At 41.3% G+C, this 21,897-nt stretch overlaps 2 protein-coding genes across 2 annotated transcripts; one reads left to right on the plus strand and one right to left on the minus strand.

Annotated features, from left to right (window-relative positions):
- Positions 1-3,685: 3,685 nt before the first annotated feature.
- Positions 3,686-17,612, plus strand: sh3gl1b (SH3-domain GRB2-like 1b). Its single transcript, XM_058073484.2, has 9 exons — positions 3,686-4,045; positions 10,164-10,232; positions 10,344-10,416; positions 10,518-10,661; positions 11,812-11,945; positions 12,045-12,203; positions 12,291-12,394; positions 13,410-13,543; positions 16,178-17,612. The coding sequence occupies exons 1-9, from the start codon at positions 4,001-4,003 to the stop codon at positions 16,369-16,371; spliced, it is 1,056 nt and encodes a 351-aa protein (XP_057929467.2). The 5' UTR covers positions 3,686-4,000; the 3' UTR covers positions 16,372-17,612.
- On the minus strand, positions 17,320-21,785 carry mpnd (MPN domain containing). The gene is made up of 13 exons (XM_058073483.2): positions 21,381-21,785; positions 20,524-20,720; positions 20,213-20,434; positions 20,004-20,106; positions 19,583-19,661; positions 19,412-19,508; positions 19,252-19,324; positions 19,112-19,188; positions 18,461-18,629; positions 18,318-18,388; positions 18,166-18,255; positions 18,013-18,105; positions 17,320-17,932 (listed from the first exon to the last, which is right to left on the minus strand). Exons 1-13 carry the CDS (start codon positions 21,385-21,387, stop codon positions 17,840-17,842), a joined length of 1,371 nt encoding a protein of 456 aa, XP_057929466.2. The 5' UTR covers positions 21,388-21,785; the 3' UTR covers positions 17,320-17,839.
- Positions 21,786-21,897: the final 112 nt, after the last annotated feature.

Below are 21,897 nucleotides of genomic sequence, written 5' to 3' on the forward strand. Positions count from 1 at the left end.
TTTTCCTGTGTCGTTTGGTCAAGTGTGAAAGTGATCATTTGAACCCTGGTGTGCGGACCGAAAGATGGGTCTCGATCTGCTCCAGAGTGAACTCTGGTGTGGCTCAATTGAAATGTAAACGCTGCACGGACCAATTTTGAAAGGACAGTAAATTACATGCAGAAACGTTGACTATAGAAAGAATATGGTGGAAGTGCTGTTTCTGTTCTGCTTTCTCCCTCTGTGTGTTTGTGTGGGTGGGTGGATGTGTGATGTTCTTTGAAAGTATATTTTCTGAGCTTTTTGTCAATTTTAACCCGTCAATATAACAATGACTTTAATATTCAACCCAGCTGGTGACATGTTGGTTTGTAATATTTGAGTTATGTCGCATATGTCGGAATCAAGTTCTTATTTTATAGTGTGTTCAATGCACAGCTTTTGGTCACTGAAAACATAAGTGTGAATGCGAAGTGAGCCATGGCAAGAGAAGAACCAAACCACAAGTGTGAACGCATCCATACTTTGATTGTATAGGAGATAATTAGCACTTACACAAGAGCCTCTTTTGGGCTCCAAAACCAATTGCTGGCACTCATTTTTTTGCGGGTTCGCACTTAGGCTGTCATCTTTGATAACCCCATTCGGAAGAACCCAGCTGTGTGAGCAGCATGGACCTCCGCACGTCAATCTTAACCCCGAGAGGTAAAATGGTAATGAAACTGAGAAGTACAAATCTGGCCGCTGCATGTTTTGAATGGTGGAACCGGTCCTGAGGCTGAAAGATTACGAGTGGACAGATGGGCCGCCGTGTTACTTAAGCTCCTTAGACATCGGTTAGAGTGGGATTCATTACCCGCACCGACTCTCACTACTTAAAGAGGTCCCGATTTGGAGAACCTGCTTGTCCGTTTCGCTCCCTCACTACCTCACCCCTCTCAAACGCCACACACAGACTTGTTGAGCTCACATTAGCATCATACTGAAGAGCCTCTTCTACATTATTATAACTATATCATTAGGCACTTGTACAGAGGATAACAATGGCTGCTTCTATTGTCGCCGCAGTGCTATTGTGGAAGGCCTACACAGATTTTCTCTTTTCATGCTACCAGTATTCAAAAAATATATGTATAAAATGTTTTGTTTTATTTGTAGCATACAGAGACAATCACATGGATATAATGAATGTTCATATTTGAGTCCGCACTGCTGGGACAGTGCTGATGGCCACACAGCATACAGTATGATCTCACGTAGCGCAAAAAGGGGTGCCGCTCTTGTCGGGTACTTTATGGCACAGTGGGATTGTGCAATATTGTCTTTCCCATTTTTAAGTAGCATAGATTTAGTTTGGAGCGTCAACAAATGAATCTTGAGTTTAATCAACTCAAGGCCGATTTCTCTGCAGGGTTGGCCAGATTGTAACGAGGTGCAATACTTTGTCATAGAATGTTTAGTATGCCGCTTTTCAATAGCTACAGTCACTCACTACGCAGTTTATCGGGATGAAAGAGCAGTCTGGAAGCCCGGCACTCATGTTCCTCAGGGAGATAGCTTGGCTCTCTGTCCTATGTCCCGCTGTGTCCACAAGACACCTACAAACTGTAGAAGACCTTCAAACCTTCATCACTGTGTACAGTACATGTTCTCGTGAATGATTACAGAAAGTATAAAAGATTTAACCCTTTTCAATATTGCTATTTCAAGACTTTTTGACTTCATAGACTAAATAGAATATTCAAACAAGAAAATGATTGAAAAAAATATGTATAACAGATTAATTATAATCTAATTCTTGTATTGGTTTTGTTGTGATCTTCAATTTTGTCCTGATATGTACTATGATATTTTCCTCATCGGTTTAGTGTCCTTTTTAGTCTTTTTGGAGCGATGTAATTCTATTTTTTTTAAGAGCGTTTTTAAACATGTCTCCCTAAAAGCTTCTCTTTTGTCATGATCCTTCTGTTTATGATATGTTTATTCTATTTTTAGATCATTATTATTATTATTATTATTGAATCATTATAGATTTAAGTAAGAGTTAATTTATGACATGTCATGGATTTTTAAAAAAGCCAGAGAGGTTATTAACACAAGAAAGTGTTATTGCACAATGGTGATATGCTTTGTGGATTTAAGAATGTAATAAAATTCTTTTTACAATGAAAGTCAAAGTTTTGTAGCAGTTTCATTACCTCTGCTTTGTATTACAAAAATGACTACACTCTTTTTAGAACTAACAAAAGACTAGAAAAATCAACAAATGCAATTTAAATGTATCTGTCATTTTGTTTTAATTAAATAGCTCTTGCTTTATATTATGTACACTGTACTGCAGTTTCGGTAGTTCCTCACCTTCCTCACATTTACTATTTGAAGTGCCAGCATTTTTGCTTCCTCCCTTTGCAATCACAATTTAGTTTTGAACATAATGTTATTACACTTGCAGGTAATTGGCTTGTGGTGTAGATAAAATAAAATGCAACTCTATTTGACATGCTATATACTGTAGTTACATAATTTTCTTCTTTTTTAAATTTGCCATTCCTGCGTACCACTACATGTGACCATGTACCACAATGATACTTGTACCGCAGTACACGTAGTACTTATATGTAGTATTTTGAATGTCGAACTAGTCACACCAAGAAGTACAGTAAAATGCTACTCGCTGTCAGTGCTGTCAGATGTTGAACCCAAAACACCCAAAATGGTGTTTTAGTTTTAGCAATACATACAAATGAAGGGAGCAGGAACAAGTCACGTGACCGATGATGTAATAAACCCTTAAATCACACACAACAAAATAATATACACAAATATATTCTTTATCGCATGTAAACGGTTCGGCTCTACGCTGACTTGTCTGCCCAAATGACCATTTTAGTGAAAACTCCACCAAAAAAAGTGTTAGCTTTACATTTTGCTTCATTCAGAACCTTTAGTAAATGTCTATTGAAGCAAGAGGTGTTCCCATGGTATCATAAGGTACCAATGCAGGTCACTAGCATGTTAGCTGTTAGAATGCTAGCCATTTAGCATCGATAGCATTTTTGTTTCTTTGGCATCTAGGTTCAAATAGTTAAAAAACCCTGCTCAAGACCTTCTCAAAAACCGGGCCGGATGTTAGCAACAGGTAGCATGCCAGCTCCAACTAGCGCCGGTCCAGTGGACTCTTAGCATAACATTACTAAAAGACAAGGACGCTTTAAATTGGTTGCTAACATCTGGCCCGTTTTTTGAGAAGGTCCTGAGCAGGGCTTTTTGACTATTAACTCCTAGCATCATTGGCGCAACTCCAGTGGATTCCAATTGGTGGATTGTTTGCGCTATTACATTCCAGTGGATTGCCATAGGCGGATTGTTTGTGACATTTGGTTCCACTTGGTGGACACTTGCATCAAGCAATTGGCACAACGAAGATTTTAAACATTTTGAAATTTTCTTGCCACCAGACTCAATTGCCGCTGTTACGGGCCACCACGAGCCAGGTGAGAGGCAGTTTGAGCCACTGCAGCCACTAGGCACCTTATTGGTGACACTAGGCAAATTATTACAGCAAATGATATTGGCGCGAACTGGCACCAGTGGACTCGAAGCATAAAGAAGCAATGCCAACATATGCCTTGTCGCCACACCTGCACTTCCATCCTATTCCAGCGAGGGGCAGCATGCTCCAATTTTAAGGGTCCCAAATGAAGCTTTGCGCAAAATGAATTGTTTTCCTCCTGTAGCTTTATTTGTGTGCGCAACAATTATTCTCCTGGTGTTTGCACACGAATATTAGACTTTAGTCGAAGTTCACTGTGACAGGAATAGTTCAGCAGTCTAGCAGTGCCAGTGTGAAGACTCACCCTCGGACGCGGACGACGTGGTCAGTTTGCGTGTCCCGACCCAGAGTGTGACTGACGGCTGGGCAGTCCTACCACGCAAACACACTTTTTTAATTTTTGAAAATAACATTTAACACCACCACACGGACAACGTTCACATTGAAGAAGTCGAAGAACCCTCCAAGATGTCCGTGGCAGGCTTAAAGAAGCAGTTTTATAAAGCCAGTCAGGTTTGTCAAACTTTTCTCGCCATGGCTAACAAGCTAGCTTCGCTTAGCATCGGCGCTAACACTAGTTTTGTAAAGCTAATACACATTTAGCCTCATGTACGATGACAGTTAGAAGCTAACACTTGCACATTGTATATGTTGTGATATGTTGCTGTTTTAGCCAAGCTAATTATTGTTACAGTGGAGTTTACTGGGGCGTTAACTTAGTTAGCCGCGTTGCGTCTAAATGTAAGCAAAAGTGATGTAAACGTACTTCTTACTGCTAACCAGGAAGTTTCACGACAAATGTGAGTCACACTGCCAACTACAATGGAACTTTATTGAAATATTTGTGTTTGTATGTTTTCTTCTTTGAACTGGAACACCCGCTGACCTCATTTTCCACCAGTTGTGTCCAGCTGTGTTGTGTTTAGGCTTTTGCGTTTTAATCCAAGAGCTTCAACGTGAACCCCCGCTGATTTGAAATACAGAAAAAAACAACACAATTTTGATGAGTGAGGTTGTTTTTTTTTCCTACTCAAGAATTTCTTCACCGCCCCTGCTGATGTAAGCAGGAAAGGCTTGTATCTGGCTCGGATTTCTGCCAAGAATAGGTGCAGGTCACGGTTAGAAACGAAGTTAAAAACAATAGCTGCAAAACAAATATATGCATAGAAAGATGTGCACACTGCTTCTTTCCTCTGCGCTGCTTTTGTTTTCCCCTCAATAACAGTTGACACAGATTTTCCTCACTGGGGCATACAGGATGTTAGACTGGATATCTGTGTCCAACAGTGCACACATCCGTGTTTATCTCACACTCTCTCTTTGCCTGCTTCCTATTGTGTCCCATCATCTGCTCTATGCTTTCACCCTAAAAGTAAGCCAAACTACTGACTATTTACTGCCGAATACACGACCATGGAATGAAATGCTGTGTTTTTTTTGTATTTTTTTTGATTGCGTGGTTTACAGATATTATTACAGAGGTAAATAAAGTGGCTGGATTCTGACCACTTGTGCGTACCTGTCAACCCTCCTATTGACAAAAAGCTGCCATATTTTGCCCTTCTTTCCTAGGGCTTTCCTGTTTTTTTCATAGGGAAAAATGTAGCTGGTAAAGTCAAGACTTTCAAAACAAAAGAAGTAGGAAGATCAGATAATAATTATTAATAATGCAAATGTTAACAGGTATGCACTTGTGATGCACTTCAAATGCAGTTACTAGGGATGTCCCGATCCAATATCGGGTATTGGTCCATTCATTCATTCATTCATTTTCTAGCGCTTATGCTCACGATGGTTGCAGAGGTGCTGGAGCCTATCCCAGCTGTCTTCGGGCAAGAGACGGGGTACACCCTGGACTGGTCGCCAGCCAATCACAGGGCACATATAGACAAACAACCATTCACACTCACATCCATACCTATTGCCAATTAACCTAGCATGCATGTTTTTGGAATGTGGGAGGCAGCCGGAGCCCTGGAGAAAACCTACGCATGCAGGGGGAGAACATGTAAACTCCACACAGAGGTGGACAAGGGTGGAATCGAACCCGGGTCTCCTAGCTGTGTGGCCTGCACGATAACCACTCGTCCATTGCTGAAATTACTTTATTACACAGTATGGCCAACAATATTGTTATTGCTTTGTAGTGACATCAGGATGTTAGCCACATCTATAATACCGCATGTTTTTGGACCCTGTGTTAGTTAGAGACCGGAGCTTATTTGCTTTTGTGTACTGCACACTTTGTGACTATGGAATATCTTGTGCTTAAGTGAATAGAGGTGTTAATAGGAGCACAGTTTTCATCCTTTTGTCCACCTTATTTTCCATTAACATTCAATTGTTTTCTCAATTTTTGAAGCTGAATTTGAGCTTTAAGCGTCTGTGGTTGGAGTGTCACATATTTGTTACATTTGTCGTTGTTTTATGCCCTGCTTCCCTAATCTTGTGTGTATGTAAATAAGGATTATATGGGTTAGATGTTGGGAAACCTGTGGATGCTACAGAGACAGGCATACACATGGAGGTTTAAATACAGTTACAATTCTGTGGTTGTCAAAAATCCAGGCAAGGTGTTTTAGTGTGAATATGAAGGACTATGTAGAGTAATCTCGCTTCTCTTGGATGTTAAATGCTAAGGAGTTTAAAGTTGGAACAGAGCGATATCTTAACTTGAGCTGAAGGCCTCAAGGCTGCATTTCAACCTTGCTCCCAAATATGACTTTAATTCCAGTCATGACAAAAGGAGATCGGGCTGATTTGGCAAACTGTCATACAGTTAGTTGTTGGATCTAAAATTCACTCACTTTATTACCGTAAATGCCGTAAAAAAAAAGTTTGACATGAGTCAATGTATTTATTGTACTTACAAAGTAGGTCAGAGGCTGTAAATCATCTGTTGTCTCAGATGTAAACACTCAAGATAATTTTTTTTAAATCTAATTTCTTCATTGCTGACATTCTCAAACATAAATAAAGCCTGCTTACAATTGGAAAAAGAAAATCCATGATTTAAAGCTGTGATCTTTATTTGTTGGGAAATCAAGGAAATGTTTGTAGAAAGGCAAATCGAAAAAATCTATTACAGGGTCAAACTATCAACATCGTAAAACCTTTATCAACCTATTAAAAGGACTGTATGCAGCTCACTCGAACTGACATTTTTCAAAATCAAAAAATCAAAGAACACCATTGCTAGCTAGCACATGTTACCAATAACGTTTTAAAAGCACAGTTAGTATAAATCATGTCTATATTTTTCCACAAATTCAAATTAAACTGCATAAAAATTTGTTAACTGTCTTTCATGGCTGCCACCCATCACTGTCTCTTATACACATACATATCTGTGCACGCACACAAAAGCAGTTACGATAGGCTATACATTTGATGAGAGCTAGTTGTGTCACAAGGCACTCAGTTTACAAGACGAGACGATACATGAGATTGGGTCTGAGACGAGACAAGCCTGTGGAAAAAGTATTTTTTGAGGCCCTTCTCAGTCCCACTTACATACCTTCCATAGAGGAAGCAGAGTCAGTACGCGGACAGTACCATCACCGTGGCTGAGGTATGTGGGGTGGTCAAAATGCTCCTCAGTGGCAAAGCTGCGGGGGTTCATGAGTTTCGCCTTGAATTCCCCAAGGCTCTATATGTTGAGGGACTGTCTTGCCTGAGACATCTCTTCAACATTGCAAGGAAGTCGGGAACAATACCTTATGGATTGGCAGACCAGGGCGGTACTCCCCGTTTTCAAGAAAGTTGACCGGAGGGTGTGTTCCAACTTATAGGGGGATCACACTCAGCCTCCCTGGGAAAGTCTATTCAACGGTGCTCAAATCAACTGTTAGTCGAACCTCGGCTGCAAGAGGTGCAATGTGGTTTTCATCACGGTCACGGAACACTGGACCTGGAGGGTACCTGGGAGTTTGCCCAACCTGTCTACATGTGGTTTGTGGACTTGGAAAAGGCAATCGACCGTGTCCCTTGCGATGCCCATTGGGGGGGTACACCGGGATAACAGGATTGGTGGCCCACTGCTATGTGCCATTGGGTTCTTGTACAAACAGGGCATGAGCTTGGTTTGCATTGCTAGTAGTAAGTCGAACCTGTTTCCGGTGAACGTTGGCCTCCGCCAAGGCTGCCCTTTGTCACAGATTCTGTTAATAATTTTCATGGACAGAATTTCTAGTTGCAGCGAAGGTGTCGATAGAGTCCAGTTTGGGGGGGATTTCATCTGTGCTATGTGTGGACAATGTGGTCCTGATGGCCTTGGGGTTGTGAACTTTACTGGGATGGCTTACATCTGAGTGTGGATGAGACTCAGCACCTCCAGATCAGAGGCCATGGTTCTCAGTTGGTTTTCATCAGAGAAATCTTAAGTAACTTTCATCAAATGTGGAATTACTGCAGTTTCTGCTAGCAATATATGTCAAGATGGATGTATGGTATTTTTATGTTTAGAAAAAAACGTATCTGCCAGTACACGGATGAATCCGTTTATGTGCTTGGCTTACTGTGTTTACATTGAAATAATTTTTTTTGTTTGCGATGTGTAAGTATATGAAGTAAGGTTAGTAATCATTTATGTTCAGAAAAAAAATGCTAGTGAATATCATAACATGTTAGATCACAGAAGCTTTGTTGTGGAAACATTTTGAGTGGATAAAGTGATGTAGATCTTGCGCATGTACAGAAGGATCATGTTTCCTGATGGAGGTCTTCTAGTGATGGTGCTCAAAGCAGTAAGAGGCAGCCTCTTGTCAGCTGGAGGAAACTTCTAACCTCTACTAACAGCCCCTCCACTTTTTGGGGGAATTTTAGCCATCATCCACAATCCTTATGTGAGACATGAACACACATGTCTGTGCATCCCTGTGCCTTCTAATGGTATTAAAACAAAAGCACTTAATATGACACACCTATGCTCACGATAAAGACTGCAAGCTAACACCTCCAACAATGTTTTTTTCTTTTTATATACATGCTGTGACCATGTAGTAACAGGTACATTCATGACAACATGTAATACAGTATTTTGCTGTATCTTCCTCCTTTTAAGCATTACCGCAACTTCCTTCCTCGGCGCATTGATTTCACATAGCAACATACAAAAGAATCTACACCTAGTGTTAGTTGTTTTACAAACAAAAAATGAAACCTTTTTTTGTAGTGGCCTCACAGTGCCTCACTGTGAATATGACGCTGTTATGACGTGTTGTGGCGAAGTGTCATTGCACCAGTTTATGTAGTTCGATCAGTGTAACAACGTTGATAAGAATAATGTCACTGTAACTTGGTTAATTTGCATGTTGCATCATACGTAAATTGAGCTGTTTTTCAGTTGGCTTTATAGCATAGAATAAATGTTTCCTATTCCATTGTGCAGTAATCTACTCTTTTTTACCTGTTTTTGTATGTTTACAATGCACAGAAAAGAGAGAGATGTGTGTCTCACAGAAGGATTATTGATGATGGGCAAACTTCCTCATCAAAAGTGCAGTTTTCCTTTTAAGATGGGATCCAAAATGTAATATTCAAGCGGACAGCAGGGGTGTACAATGTGAGTATTTCACTGGCATATGCGCCCAGAAATTAGTGGGAGTGCGAGTGGACAAAATATAAAGGGAGCACTTGTGCAAGTACACTTTTCAACCCTTTCATTCGTATTTTGCTCTTGATACAAGTCAAGTGAGTAAAATTTTTGCGCATCTGCTTATAAATGTACAAGTCTCCTACAACTTTCTTTGTTCACATCGGAAACTCTCGCGTTGATGCTGGACGATGTCTCAGCTGCGCTCGCTGATGTACACTAAACTAGCTGTCATCGAATGGATACTGGAACGTTACAGGAAGTATGACTGCTCTCTGTGATGTAAGTGCTGTCCCACTCAAGCTTTTTTTTCATTTGTATGCATCGTAACACTGCTCCAAATTCCCCCGTGGCATGCATTAAAAAAGAAAGCAAGGAAGTGTTTCTTTCATCATGCATTTACTCATCAACAAGCGGTCACAAGACGCTTGCAGCTTGTGCACACACGGTGTGTGAAGCCTGCAGCCAGTCTGCCAGGAAAACCTAGCATGGACACACTCATTTATTAACGCTTCCCGTTCCCTGTGAAATATGTAAAACAGGGATGTAACAGCTTTTTTATGAGCCGGTGAACAGCACATTGTAGAAGCAAAATATACAACTGGAGAGAAAAAAGATGTAAAAAATTTGAATTATATCAGAAAGGCAGGAAGTGAACAAATGTAACAGTTACTGATTGTAGTACCAGATTGAGGGGTAGGATTTAATAAGCTTTGCATCTTCCTACTCCTTTTGAACACGTGGAACTGTGAACTGATTATGTAACCTGATGCATGTTCAAATGAAATTAAACCATTACATTACCTTCCAGAAAGTTCTGAATTGTATGACTCAAGGGGATTCTGGTTGTTTATTTCAAAGAAGAATGCAATTGAGGCATGCAGTGTGTATGTTTGAGAGTAATACGTGTTCTCAGCTAAAGCAAATGGCAGTACTTTTGGCTTGCAGGTTAACATGTCTATTAAAACCTTATGGTGAACATGAAATGGCCTCACTCTTTATCCACACCCTCCCCACCTTGTTTGTCTCTACTGCTAGATGGTGAGTGAGAAAGTTGGCGGCGCAGAGGGAACCAAACTTGATGATGAATTCAGAGACTTGGAGCGGGTAGGAAAATGTATTTTTGTGGTTTTAAAGTGAAAGATATTGTTATGCGACTTCAACAGCCATTAATAATATTTAATAATTTAATTTGCTGTTGCTGTTATTATACCACAGAGGGTGGACGTGACCAGTAAAGCCGTAACAGAGGTAATCTCCAAAACATCGGAGTATCTCCAACCCAACCCAGGTAAGCCACAAAAAATGGCTTGCTAAATATATCTGCTCTTTTTTTTTTTTTTTTTTTAAAGATATATCATCTTCATATCATGTCACCTTCTCTTCTTGCAGCATCAAGGGCCAAACTGTCCATGTTGAACACTATGTCTAAAATTCGTGGTCAGGTGAAGAACCCCGGATACCCCCAAGCTGAGGGTCTGCTAGGAGAATGCATGTCCAAGTATGGGAGAGATCTTGGAGAAGAGACTAACTTTGGTAAGGTGCATGTTGGGACATATAGACACTTTCCTGGGTTTGGTGTTTTTTTTAAATGGTCTTTTTTAACAATGGTTTGTCAGTAAAACTTCAGTGTCCATTTTATTGCCTGTTTTTCGCCTGTCAGAGCAAATAGCATGTAGTCTTGCTATCAGGAAGTATCACACTTCCTCAAATAAACACTGCTCCAATCAATCACCAGGTGACTCTTAAATAAATAAACACCCTTCTTTTTTCACCATGGAAAAATATGTGACATCGGTAAAGCTGACATTTACAGACTTATGTACAAATGTGTACAAAAAACAGAAAACAATCCAAATACAGATGATAAATGAAACCTTTTATTATCAAGGGGAAAAAAAACATACATGACACCTCTATCCCCGCTCCCACACCCATAACTCTGAGAATAATTGTCAATCTGGAAAAGGTGAAAGAGCCATTTCTAAAGCTTCGGGACTTTCATGACGCCACCATAAGCCTGCATGGAAATCAATGCTGAACAAAAAGAACATTACGGTTGGTCTCAATTTTGCCAGAAAACAACAGTAAAACATGGTGGTGGTAGTATGAACGTTTGGGGCTGTTTTGCTGCTTCAGGACTTGAAAGACTTGCTGTGGTAAATGGAACCATTAATTCGGTCTACAAAAAATCCTGAAGAAGAATGTCTGGCCATCTGTTTGTGACCTCAAGCTGCAACAAACTTGGGTTCTGCAGCGGGACAATGATCCAAAACACACTAGCAAGTCCACCTGGCCTAGTCATAGTCCTAACCTGAATTCTATTGAAATGGTGTGGCATGACCTTAAAAAGGCATTTCATGCTCACCCCCCCACCCCCAATGTGGCTGAATTGAGGCAAATTAGCAAGGATGAGTGGACCAAAATTCCTCCACAGTGCTGTAAGCGACCCAGTGAAAGTTAGCGCAAACGCTTGATTGCAGTTGTTGCCGCTAAGTGTGGCCCAGCCAGTTATTAGGTTTAAGAAGCAGTCACTTTTTCATTGACTAATTTGTTTGATCTGAAACAAACAAGTGACAAAACATGCAAAAAAATAAAGTAACTAAACAACCCCCTGGCCACTATAGAGGAAATAAGAATTACTGTGTCACTGAGCTGTTCATGCCTGTCGTTTGTTGTGGTTCAGGCGGCGCCCTGGTGGAAGTGGGAGAGTCCATGAAGAGACTGGCAGAAGTGAAAGACTCGCTCGACATTGACGTCAAGCAGAACTTCATTGATCCGTTACAAAGCTTCTGTGACAAGGAGCTGAGAGAGATACAGGTATTTGTTTGTATTGATCACAATTATCAGTGAAATGGAAAATGGTAAGTAAAATACAATCAAATGAAGATAATTATTGACAGTTTTCTTTGATCACAGCATCATCTCAAGAAATTGGAAGGACGCCGTCTAGACTACGACTACAAAAAGAAGCGTCAGGGCAAGATTCCTGATGAGGAGATCCGACAGGCCCTGGAGAAATTTTACGAGTCCAAGGAAGTGGCCGAGACGGGCATGTACAACCTGCTGGAGACTGACGTGAGTTTATTAGTGTCAAGATGTGTGAATAGTAGTCAAGCCCATGTTAGACTTGACCCTTGTGGTGTGTTACGTGTTTGCGAGTAGATCGAGCAGGTGAGCCAGCTCTCCTGTCTGGTGGAGTGCCAGCTGCAGTACCACAGGCAAGCTGTTCAGTTCCTGGATGAGCTTTCTCACAAACTTGAGGAAAGGTGCAGTAATGAAAAGACGCGCACACACACACACACACACACACACACACAGTTAGCAGTACCTATTTCATATGCAAATGGGAAAAACAAAATGAAGACAGAGAATGCCATGTACAGTGAATGCCATGCCGGTAGGGGCTGATGTCACTTTGTAAAGAAACACTGCACTGACTGTCCTCCCATCTCTGTCTTTGGAGTAACCTCCATTGTTTTATATGGGAGTTTAGTTTGATGTACAGTACGAGTCAAAAGTTTGGACAACTTTTTTGCATTCTATTAAATAAGCGGTAGAAAATTAATGAATGAATAAATGAGGAAGTGTCTCCAAACTGTTGACCGGTACTAGGTGTAATGTAAGTAATGTACTTAGTTCTATTGTGTTTTTAAAAAAATAATAGATGATGACTGTTTTGTGACTGACTGTGGCCAATTAGTTGAAAAATATTGAAAGGCAAGTCATGTGAGACATTACACTACTTTTGATACAGTGCATATAGTCAGCCTTGGCATGTCCGACACGTGAAAACTATCCTCTCATTTAGTGTGGAAGTGGTACATTTTTGGCTTCTTGAAACACTTAAAGTTCAGAACAAATAATTTGGAGGCTAACTAGTTTTCTCGCTAGCTGGCTACATGCTATGATCGGCAGCTGTCTTTTATGTCTGACCCCGTAGCCTTCGCATCAAGTGTAAAACAAGAGTGTGACTACATGGGTACAGGGCTCTAGTAATGGTAAACATGTATTTAGAGGGTCATAAACAAGTTTTCTAAGCTCTAAAAATATTTTTAAAGATAAATGTACGAAAGTATTCTGTTTATTTATGTTGAATCATATGCTGAAAATCACTTGATGCGGCCGGGTCTGGAACCAATTAACCTCGATAAACGGGGGATGACTGTAGTATATAGAATCTTTCAAAACAGCTTTCAAAACTTATAGACCCACATTTAGTGGTCAAAACAAAATGTCTCCCATCAGATTGACTGGACTGTTTGTTTGTTTTTTTTTTTACAGGGTGAGTGAGGCTGCGTCTCGACCGAGACGGGAATACACACCCAAGCCCAAACCTTTGTTTGACTTTGGAGACGATAACCACTCAAACGGGGGCTACTCCACTTCAATGACTGCTCCCCCTTCTCGTAACTCAGGTGAGCCACTCTGCAATAATGTAGATGAACTTTTGAGTGAAACATGTTTGTTGCAGGCTAAGATGTAAAATAGGGCTTATATGCAGTCATGTGATTAATTAGGACGCCCCAGTTGTGCCGCCACTTATGACTTTTTGCGGTGGTTGTACATTGAGTACATTGAGGTGTGTGAGAAATGTAAAGTCAATCCAATGTATTAGGTTTAATAGCAGCACCTCCATGTGGTGTATTTGTCAGAAAAATAGCACAGGCAACACAGTAGGGGTGCATGTTTTTACAAACTAACCTCATGGGTTGTCCCCATTTCTTTATGACAGTAGGACAGAAAATCAGTTTAGTCTCTATTACATCACACAAAACATGGTACTTTTCACAAAAACAAACGGTGTTTCCACGCAAAGCACAGGGTGCCTATTTCTGTTAAAGCAATCTGACAAACATTCCAGCCATTTCCAACATGATTGCACAAGACCTGCATGAGTCACATGCTCTAAATGTGTGAGACGCGTTACAGCAAGTGTTTACCTATGTCTCTGTGTGTGTCTTCTGGATGGCTGCTACTTTGACTGACCATGTTCCTCTTTCCTGTGAGATCATCAGAGACATAATTTCACTCTTCAGCATTGTTGTTTGGGAAGTACAGATTGTGAGTCAGACGGGCGAAGCATGAATTTCTCTTGTGGTCTTGTGGTGGTTTCTTTTTTGTGTGTGTGCGCGCTGATGCTTGTGAAACATAGGAAGCAGAACACAAAGTCACTTCTCATAGGTTCAGCATTTCAACGTTTTCATTGCGAATGTTGTATGTGGCGTAACAAATCCACATCCTGTCCTAATGCTCTAGAGAAAGCCTCTTCAGAGTCAAATAGCTGCAAATTAAAGCCATGTGCTGCATTTTTGGGCATGTCATCTTAGTACTTTTATAGCTTTTGTATGGCTACATCCTGTCAATCATAACTGGATTGCAATTTATTATCCTTTGTAATTGACTTTTAAGCACAATGGTAATATGTGTCACTAGACCCTGGGAAATATCTCTATCACTTTTTTTTTTCTTCGCAGAGACAGGGTCTGTTTTTTTAATTGTTTTTAGTTATTTTATGTGCAATTTTTGTTGAAGGTTTGAGAGTCCATTTTCATTTCATTGGGGTTTTTTTGTCTTTTTTTTAATGTATGAATTTTATTTAAAAGCTCTTGACATGTCAGATGCAGTGTTAAAGGGATAGTTTGGATTTTTTGATATGAAGTTTTATGACATCCCCATCAGCAGTACAGTTCATCATCAGCGACTCCAGTCGTCATTCGTGCAGCACGTGGTAAGACCGTTCCTTTGGTACGTCCCAGAGGGACGGACTTCCTTATATAGAAACTATCTGCCCTCCCCCAAGCTCTGCTTCTTTCATCCTCCCCCAAGCACTGCTCCACTGTTCACTTGCTAGTGATTTCTCGAAAGGGAATGCCACATTTGTTTACAATTCCTAAAGACGCCACCATCAGGCACAAGTGGTTGGAGTTCCTGATTCCCTACCAGCAAAATAAATGAATTTTAATCTATGAACTGCATTTCTCACTGGACTGTGTTGTCAACATGAGCCAATTTGCAGCTGGACTAGCCGACGAACTTGCTGAAGCCTTATGCCTTTCCAACATTACTTGGTCGTGTGGAAGAGTTGGAAGGAGACGCTAAAATGCTAAATCTACTTACCATTGAAAGACATCTCGAATGAACCTCTTTTCTCGAGAAACTGTGGACTGTACAGTCTCCACTTCCGATTCGGGATCCAACACATATGGCTGTATATTCAAAGCAGACATATGAAAAAGATGAATCGCTGTTTATCAACTATAAAGTTGGCAGCACAAACCAAAAGTCTTTATATGCACTGGCGGTGGGCAAAACTGCTGTTTATAATCAGCTCTCTTACCGTTTATTAGCAGCACAAACCGGAAGTGTTTCTATGCCCTCGGCAATGTGACCAACCACAGCGGAGTGGGCGTTCCTGGAGGCGGGCCGTGGGTGGAACACATAAAAACACTAATGAAGAAATTAGAGCTGCAATGATTATCCAATTAATGAACAACTATTTTGGTAATCAATTATTCATTTACATTTTAAATCATTTGTGCTCCCAAAGTCTGTTTTTATAACTGGTCTCCCGCAAACTTTTGGCACTGACTTATACGGCAAGAAGCCAGTTGATTTTAATGGCGCTAAGACTTTGGATGACGCTGAGGTTCTTTTAGTCCACACAGTGTCCATATAAGATGTAGCGTACGTTTTCATAGGTAGCAACCAGACAAGTTAAACTCAAGTAGAAAAGAACTACGATTACCATAGCATAGTTCTTTTCATATGAACGGAACAGAGTGACTATCTCAAGGCTTAGACTGACAATGCTACACAAAGACTGACTTTGTTGGTGGACAATTGTCTAGTTTGTTTGTGCATGAAGCTCATCTGTCCTCTGCTGGTCTCAGATCAGATCAGTGACCAGGGAGTGGGTCGATAAACAAAACATGCTGTAAGAGGGGATGACACCAGTGAAACCATGGTGTCATAGAATGTTACACTTTTGTTGTTTTTGTAAAAGAACTGTTGGAAACTGAAAAGTCCTAAACTCTCCTTCTGGCCCACAGCTCCGGAGCAGCCCAGCTGCAAAGCGCTGTATGACTTTGAGCCGGAGAACGAGGGTGAGCTGGGCTTTCGTGAGGGCGACATCATCACGCTGACCAATCAGATCGACGAGAATTGGTATGAGGGTATGCTCAATGGCCAGTCAGGATTTTTCCCTCTCAACTATGTTGAGGTGTTGGTTCCACTACCACACTAAGGAAGGGAGGGAGGAAGGTGGGAGGGAGGGAAGGAAGACAAAAGAAAGGCGGTTCCACTAAAACCGCATGGAGGACTGACCTGCAATTTCATACACAAAGCTCAGGTTGTGTGACAACTTTTGACTGAATAATCCCCATTTTAGTAATTCAACAATGCCACCTGCTGGCCACTCTGAGAACTCACGTTTTCATTGGAACCACATGACACCAATTAGCCACCCCGTGTCTTTTTAAATGGTCCGTTTTTCAAAAGCATCACAGTGACTGCACAGTATTATGTTTCATTTCATTTGCTTTAAATAGAGCTGCTTACTCGACATGTGAGAGTTGTACCTCCATTGAGATTGATTTGTGTGTGTGTTGATACTCCAGTTGCACACCATAAAATGCAAACGTTGCACCTTTTTAGTCACTTAAATGCAGCCACATCTTTGTTAGAGCCCGTTTTAACCCACACAGTGCCTAAAAGAAAATATGACGCTGCTGGCAGCTGTTCATGACTTTCTATCCTTTGTCTTGCCATAATGTGAAACTGTGTCCCATTCTGTCCTCCACTCCGGATTTCATTGGATTTTTTTAAGTGTTGGTACATTTTGACCATTCCTGTGCTCTTAATACACAAATACAGTCTTTATGATAGGATGTAGCCTAAAAGGGAAAACATCAAGGGAATGTTTTGACTTGGGGACTGTATCTTTCATTAGTGGTTTGTGAGTTTTAACAGACCCCTCCACTGTGTTTGGACCTTATGTGTTTACATGTTGACACCTAGATTTTTTGCTGTTTTAAAAGGATAAAAAAGGCAAATTCTTGCTAGCTTTTATTTGGAACAGGGAGGAGTGACTAATGATCCTAAAACCAAAGCCTAACATAGCTACTTATTGCTGCTTTTCCCAATTCTAAATAGTGGCACTTTTCTGTGTAACGTCTCTAAACACTACAAAACTGTTTCCCCGCACACACACACAAGACTGTTTATTTTGCATAGATTTGGATGTCTAGAGAAATCCCATTCATATGGTTGTAAAGGGTTGTTTTGTTTAATCAGTCTTAAATATTGTACTATTTTTTATATCCAAACCCTTAAAACTTGCATGTAGTCCTTTATTATTGTTATAATTATAATACCCTATAAAAGGTTTTTACATTCGGTATGGACTTACCTGTCATACTGGTCTGTTATCAATAATTGTATGTGCTTCTTTGCTGACTTCACACTTCTTACAATAAACAGAGAAAATATTTTTTTTCCTTCAAAACAAAACAAAGACGATTTTTTTCAAATATAATTCCAGTGTATTAGATATGCTTTAAATGTGAATCAGCACATGGAAAGTATGCATTTGTCCTTACGCCATAATAAATAAAGTAACTGGCACAAAAGGTCCTGAAGAAAAGTTTACAATAGTTGACATGGAGCTGTCGGCATATGTGCTTTTCTTACTAGCACTCACGGGCCAAGCATTTTCAAGGCACCTGTACGGCGCTCAGTTGACTGTAGACATGCTCCAAGATTTGAGAGTAGGCTTGGTCCTTGGGGGCGTGGCAGCTCAGAGACCCCTGGATGGAAGTGAAGGAACAACAACAGGAAGTTAACACAACCAATCACAGAGGGTTGCTGACAACTTTTGATCTCTCACCTTGATCTTGTCCATCATGGTGGTATCAGGACACCAGTACTGACTGAAATGGATGAGGTCAGGAGCGGCCTTGTAGTAGTCCACCAACAGCATCTGCACAAGAACACAACACTTAAGTGTCTTCACAAAGCATTAGTGTTCTACAGCAACTACCATTTCGTTGAGGACATCACTGGTGAGGAAGTTATCTTGCACATAGGTGACTTCCACAGCCACTGGGATGCCATAGTCGTTGGGTCTTTGCTGCATGGAAAGAAACGTTAAGATGTCCACCACACTTTAAAAGGCAACAGCAGTGTGCTCACCTCAGGTGGCGGTACCACCCAGAATGGTGTTATAGTGGAGGCCACACCTTGATTGCCATGATAGTACGGTCCTGAAAAAAATACAAAAATGGTAACCAGAGCCTCATTAGGGACAGTTCAAAGGACGTACTGACTCTACGTACCACAGATGACACCCAAACAGGGCTGAAAGCCGTTGTTGGAGCCCTGCAGCCTCAGCTGGTGGTCCATCTGTGAGTCAATATCCTGCAGGGAGGGCAAGGCCGGACCTCGCGGGTGACTGTGGTACCACCCCACCAGAGACAAGCCACGCATGAACAGGTTCTGGCAGATCTGAACAACATCAAAAATTCTGAAAGGTAAACGTCATGGAATGTGATGATAAAAAAACTAATATAGTAATTATTGGTTACATGAACCTCGATCCAAATTTAAAGCTATAAGTATTACAGTAATAAGGTCACCGTCCTTGGGACACAATGTAATTTATTTATTAATGGACACAATTTACCGTATGTGTACGTATACCGGTATGTGTAACATGCCACCATATTTATGTTTATTTTAGAAAGGAAATGATACGTTAAAATACAGATTTCAAAATACTAAATGTATTATACCCTCCACTATATTGTGATATTGTAATTGTGTTTTTGTTCCAATAATTCCAACAATAATTCCAATATTTTGGTTCCACACATTTCGAGTGGAGGCCATTATTTAAGTATACGTTTTCTTCTGTTTTGTCACTTGTTTTTTGAGTTGATCCAAACAACACAATTGGCATTCTTCCTGTGATCTGCTGTGTGTTTTACCTCCTCCTCAACAGCAGAGGCAGTGTCTTTGTCAGCCAGTCTCGTTCGACAAGGAAATGCTCGTAAGATGGTCAGCACTGAAAGACGCACAAACATCACTTTAAGTTATCTTACAGGTTTACATCTAGGGTAACACTCACGTTGTGTGTTCGTGTCCCATCGTCCTCCCAGGTATCCCACCACCTCACTCGTGGTCAGGTGACAGTGGAAGTCCTAGTGAGTAGACACAAACATAGATGTCTCCGATGCATGTGTTTTTGTTTTACTAAAATGTCACCTGAAGCCAAAGCAGTGTGTCACCATGAGCAGCAGCACGTTACTGGATACGGCCACATTGAAAGGCTGAAATCTGTTAATGGCTGAGAAGGCAGAGAGCTCCACCAGCGTGTGAGGGTCTCTGAGGACGCAAGGTCAACTGATTAAGATTAGCCCAGACAGTGTAAGGAAAGAAGCACCACAAGGAAAACAGACCTGGTAGCATCCCTGGTGCCCAAAGTGCAATATCTGACAGGGATTCTCTCTCGGTCTGTTCTTCGTGGAGCAAGAACATCTGAAAGATGAGGAAGAACATTTTTCTAAAGTTTTATGGGTTGATAGGATGATTTTTTCCACAGAGGAGATGGACTCATAACAGGCACATGACGCCACTTTCAAGATGGGAGTTGGGGTAGTACACTCTAAACAAAACCCCAGTCCAAAACCTAACCCCAGCCCTAACTCAAACCTGTATGCCAAACGTGGATAAAGTATTCAATAGTGCTTCTTGGAGACATATTCCAGGTAGTGTTTAGCATTTAACTGGCTAAATTCCAGCATCAAGGATCAACACACTATCAATACACTATTACAGGACCTCAGACACTTAAAATTGTTTAAAAAAATACTACAATACCATGTAGTCCTCCAGGTTTGTTGTTTCTGTTCTTCTCATCCGCCTGCACGGCTGATTTCCCTTCTTCTTCATCCTCGTCATCGTCCTCCTCGCTCACCAGGCTCTGTCATAAATAAGACCAGAATCAACAAAATCCAAGCAACAACACTGAAGAATATAAAGTATGTATCCTTCTAAGCACACATATACGTGGTTGTTCTTGTACTCACCATGTCTGCACTGGGCTGGTACTTATGCAGCCACGTGGTCTTATACTGGACCAGCTTCTGTCCCCGGTAGCGCACTGATGCCCAGCCACAGCCAGACTTCTTGGCTGGGTTGACCAGGCGCTTGCAGTGGGTGGCCCATGCACTTGGTGAATTGAAGATCTGACCCGTCTCCACCCAACGGATTTTCCCGTCGTTCAGCAAGTCCCCTATAAAGTTCTTACCCTAAGAGACACACAAAGCGGACCGCCATCTTTCACATCTGCACAATCCTGTGGTCATGTGTTTGTATCATTATTATTATTTTTTTTTACCAAGTAGTGGATAGCCAGGACGCCATCACCTGGCTCCACCAGGCCATCCTTAAGGAGCACTCTCAGTGTGATGCCTCTACGGGTGAGTAAGGAGCCCCGGCCTGATGTGGAGCGCAGGTCAGACTCCTCACCTCCACTTAGTTCCTCCTCATCCTCCTCTCCTCCATCCTCAATCACCTGTGGCGAGCTGGGTGGCTCTGAGATGGAAACATTTGTCACCATATATACATATAGAGACAACCTGTACAGTTAATTTGTGTTAATAGTGGGTGGTATTTATTTCAGGCTGAAGTAGTTTGACTTATTAAAAGTGAAAAAGAATAGTAGCATAAAATCAAACTGAGGTGTTGATAGTTAAGAATCACTGCTTTAATGACAGGCTTGAAAAGAAACCCTGCAGTGGGTCTGCCCTCCATTGCACGAGTTTGACACACGTGTTAAAGAGTGTAGTTTTTGGGACGCTGACATTTTTTGTTGTTCAGGACCACTTAAGGGTTAAAATTACTCAAGGAGAACAACCAAAACAAACTGTACCTAACCCAACTAAAAGAAGCTACAATTAATATATAAATTTCTGTCCCAACAGATTACAATAAGGTACCCTATATGGATAATTAACTACACTCCAATTGATTGATTTCTAGGACAAATGTGTTTGAGCGATGACAGTGATATTTAAAATGTTCAAATAATAATTCCTCGTAAAATGCCGTACAAAGTGCCAAACTAAAGACACAAATTGAGCATTTCCGTTAGTAACGCTGCTAGCCTTTTGTTTCCTCGTCAGGACATGGCTCCCTTCCTCTTAACGCTCCCCCTAAGGATGACAAGCTCCACTTTTCATTCATCCTCCTCACCCATCATGGCTCCGAGAACGCCGGGAACAAGTCGCTCCAACTCGGCACTCGATGCTGAGCGGGCTCGGTCGGTGAGCTCCAGTGTGGACGGAGGTGTTAGGCTGTCTGTATAAGGAGTGAGCCACGTCGTGGCCACACTGGTTGAGGCTATTATTGAAGAAGATAAAATGAAGGCAGTGTAGTTTCCTTGTTGTGTTGGTTTAATGTCAGCCCCCCCTTTCTTCTTCTTCCTCCTTGTCACTCGCCCTGCACGCTAGCTGTCACTATCCACATTCATTATTAGCCTAAAACACACAAAGATCGACAAGAGTCACGAAAAAACAACACGCGTGACGCCAAGGAGTGAAAATAAACCATTACTAGCAACAATGTGGCCGTCTATCTGCGAGACATTAATGGCTTTCTCGAAGAAATGCATTTTTATGTGGGAATTGCCAGTAGAGGGCAGCAAACATCCCAAAATACTGTACCACGACCAGCGCGTGTTGGCGACACCTGCTGGCAGCATTAGTCTTAT

Source organism: Doryrhamphus excisus, linkage group LG4 (assembly GCF_037039965.1).
Source record: "Doryrhamphus excisus strain RoL-2023G ecotype Guam linkage group LG4, RoL_Dexc_Guam_v1.1, whole genome shotgun sequence".
In the NCBI taxonomy this organism is placed as follows: Eukaryota; Metazoa; Chordata; class Actinopteri; order Syngnathiformes; family Syngnathidae; genus Doryrhamphus; species Doryrhamphus excisus.

Coding starts and splice junctions, on each gene's coding strand:
- sh3gl1b (XM_058073484.2), top strand. CDS start 4,001: ATGTCCGTGGCAGGCTTAAAGAAGCAGTTTTATAAAGCCAGTCAG. Junction 11,946..12,044: donor AGGAGCTGAGAGAGATACAG/GTATTTGTTTGT, acceptor CTTTGATCACAG/CATCATCTCAAGAAATTGGA. Junction 12,204..12,290: donor ACAACCTGCTGGAGACTGAC/GTGAGTTTATTA, acceptor GTTTGCGAGTAG/ATCGAGCAGGTGAGCCAGCT.
- mpnd (XM_058073483.2), bottom strand. Junction 20,435..20,523: donor TCCTGGCTATCCACTACTTG/GTAAAAAAAAAT, acceptor TGTGTCTCTTAG/GGTAAGAACTTTATAGGGGA. Junction 18,106..18,165: donor GTGATGTCCTCAACGAAATG/GTAGTTGCTGTA, acceptor GTTCTTGTGCAG/ATGCTGTTGGTGGACTACTA.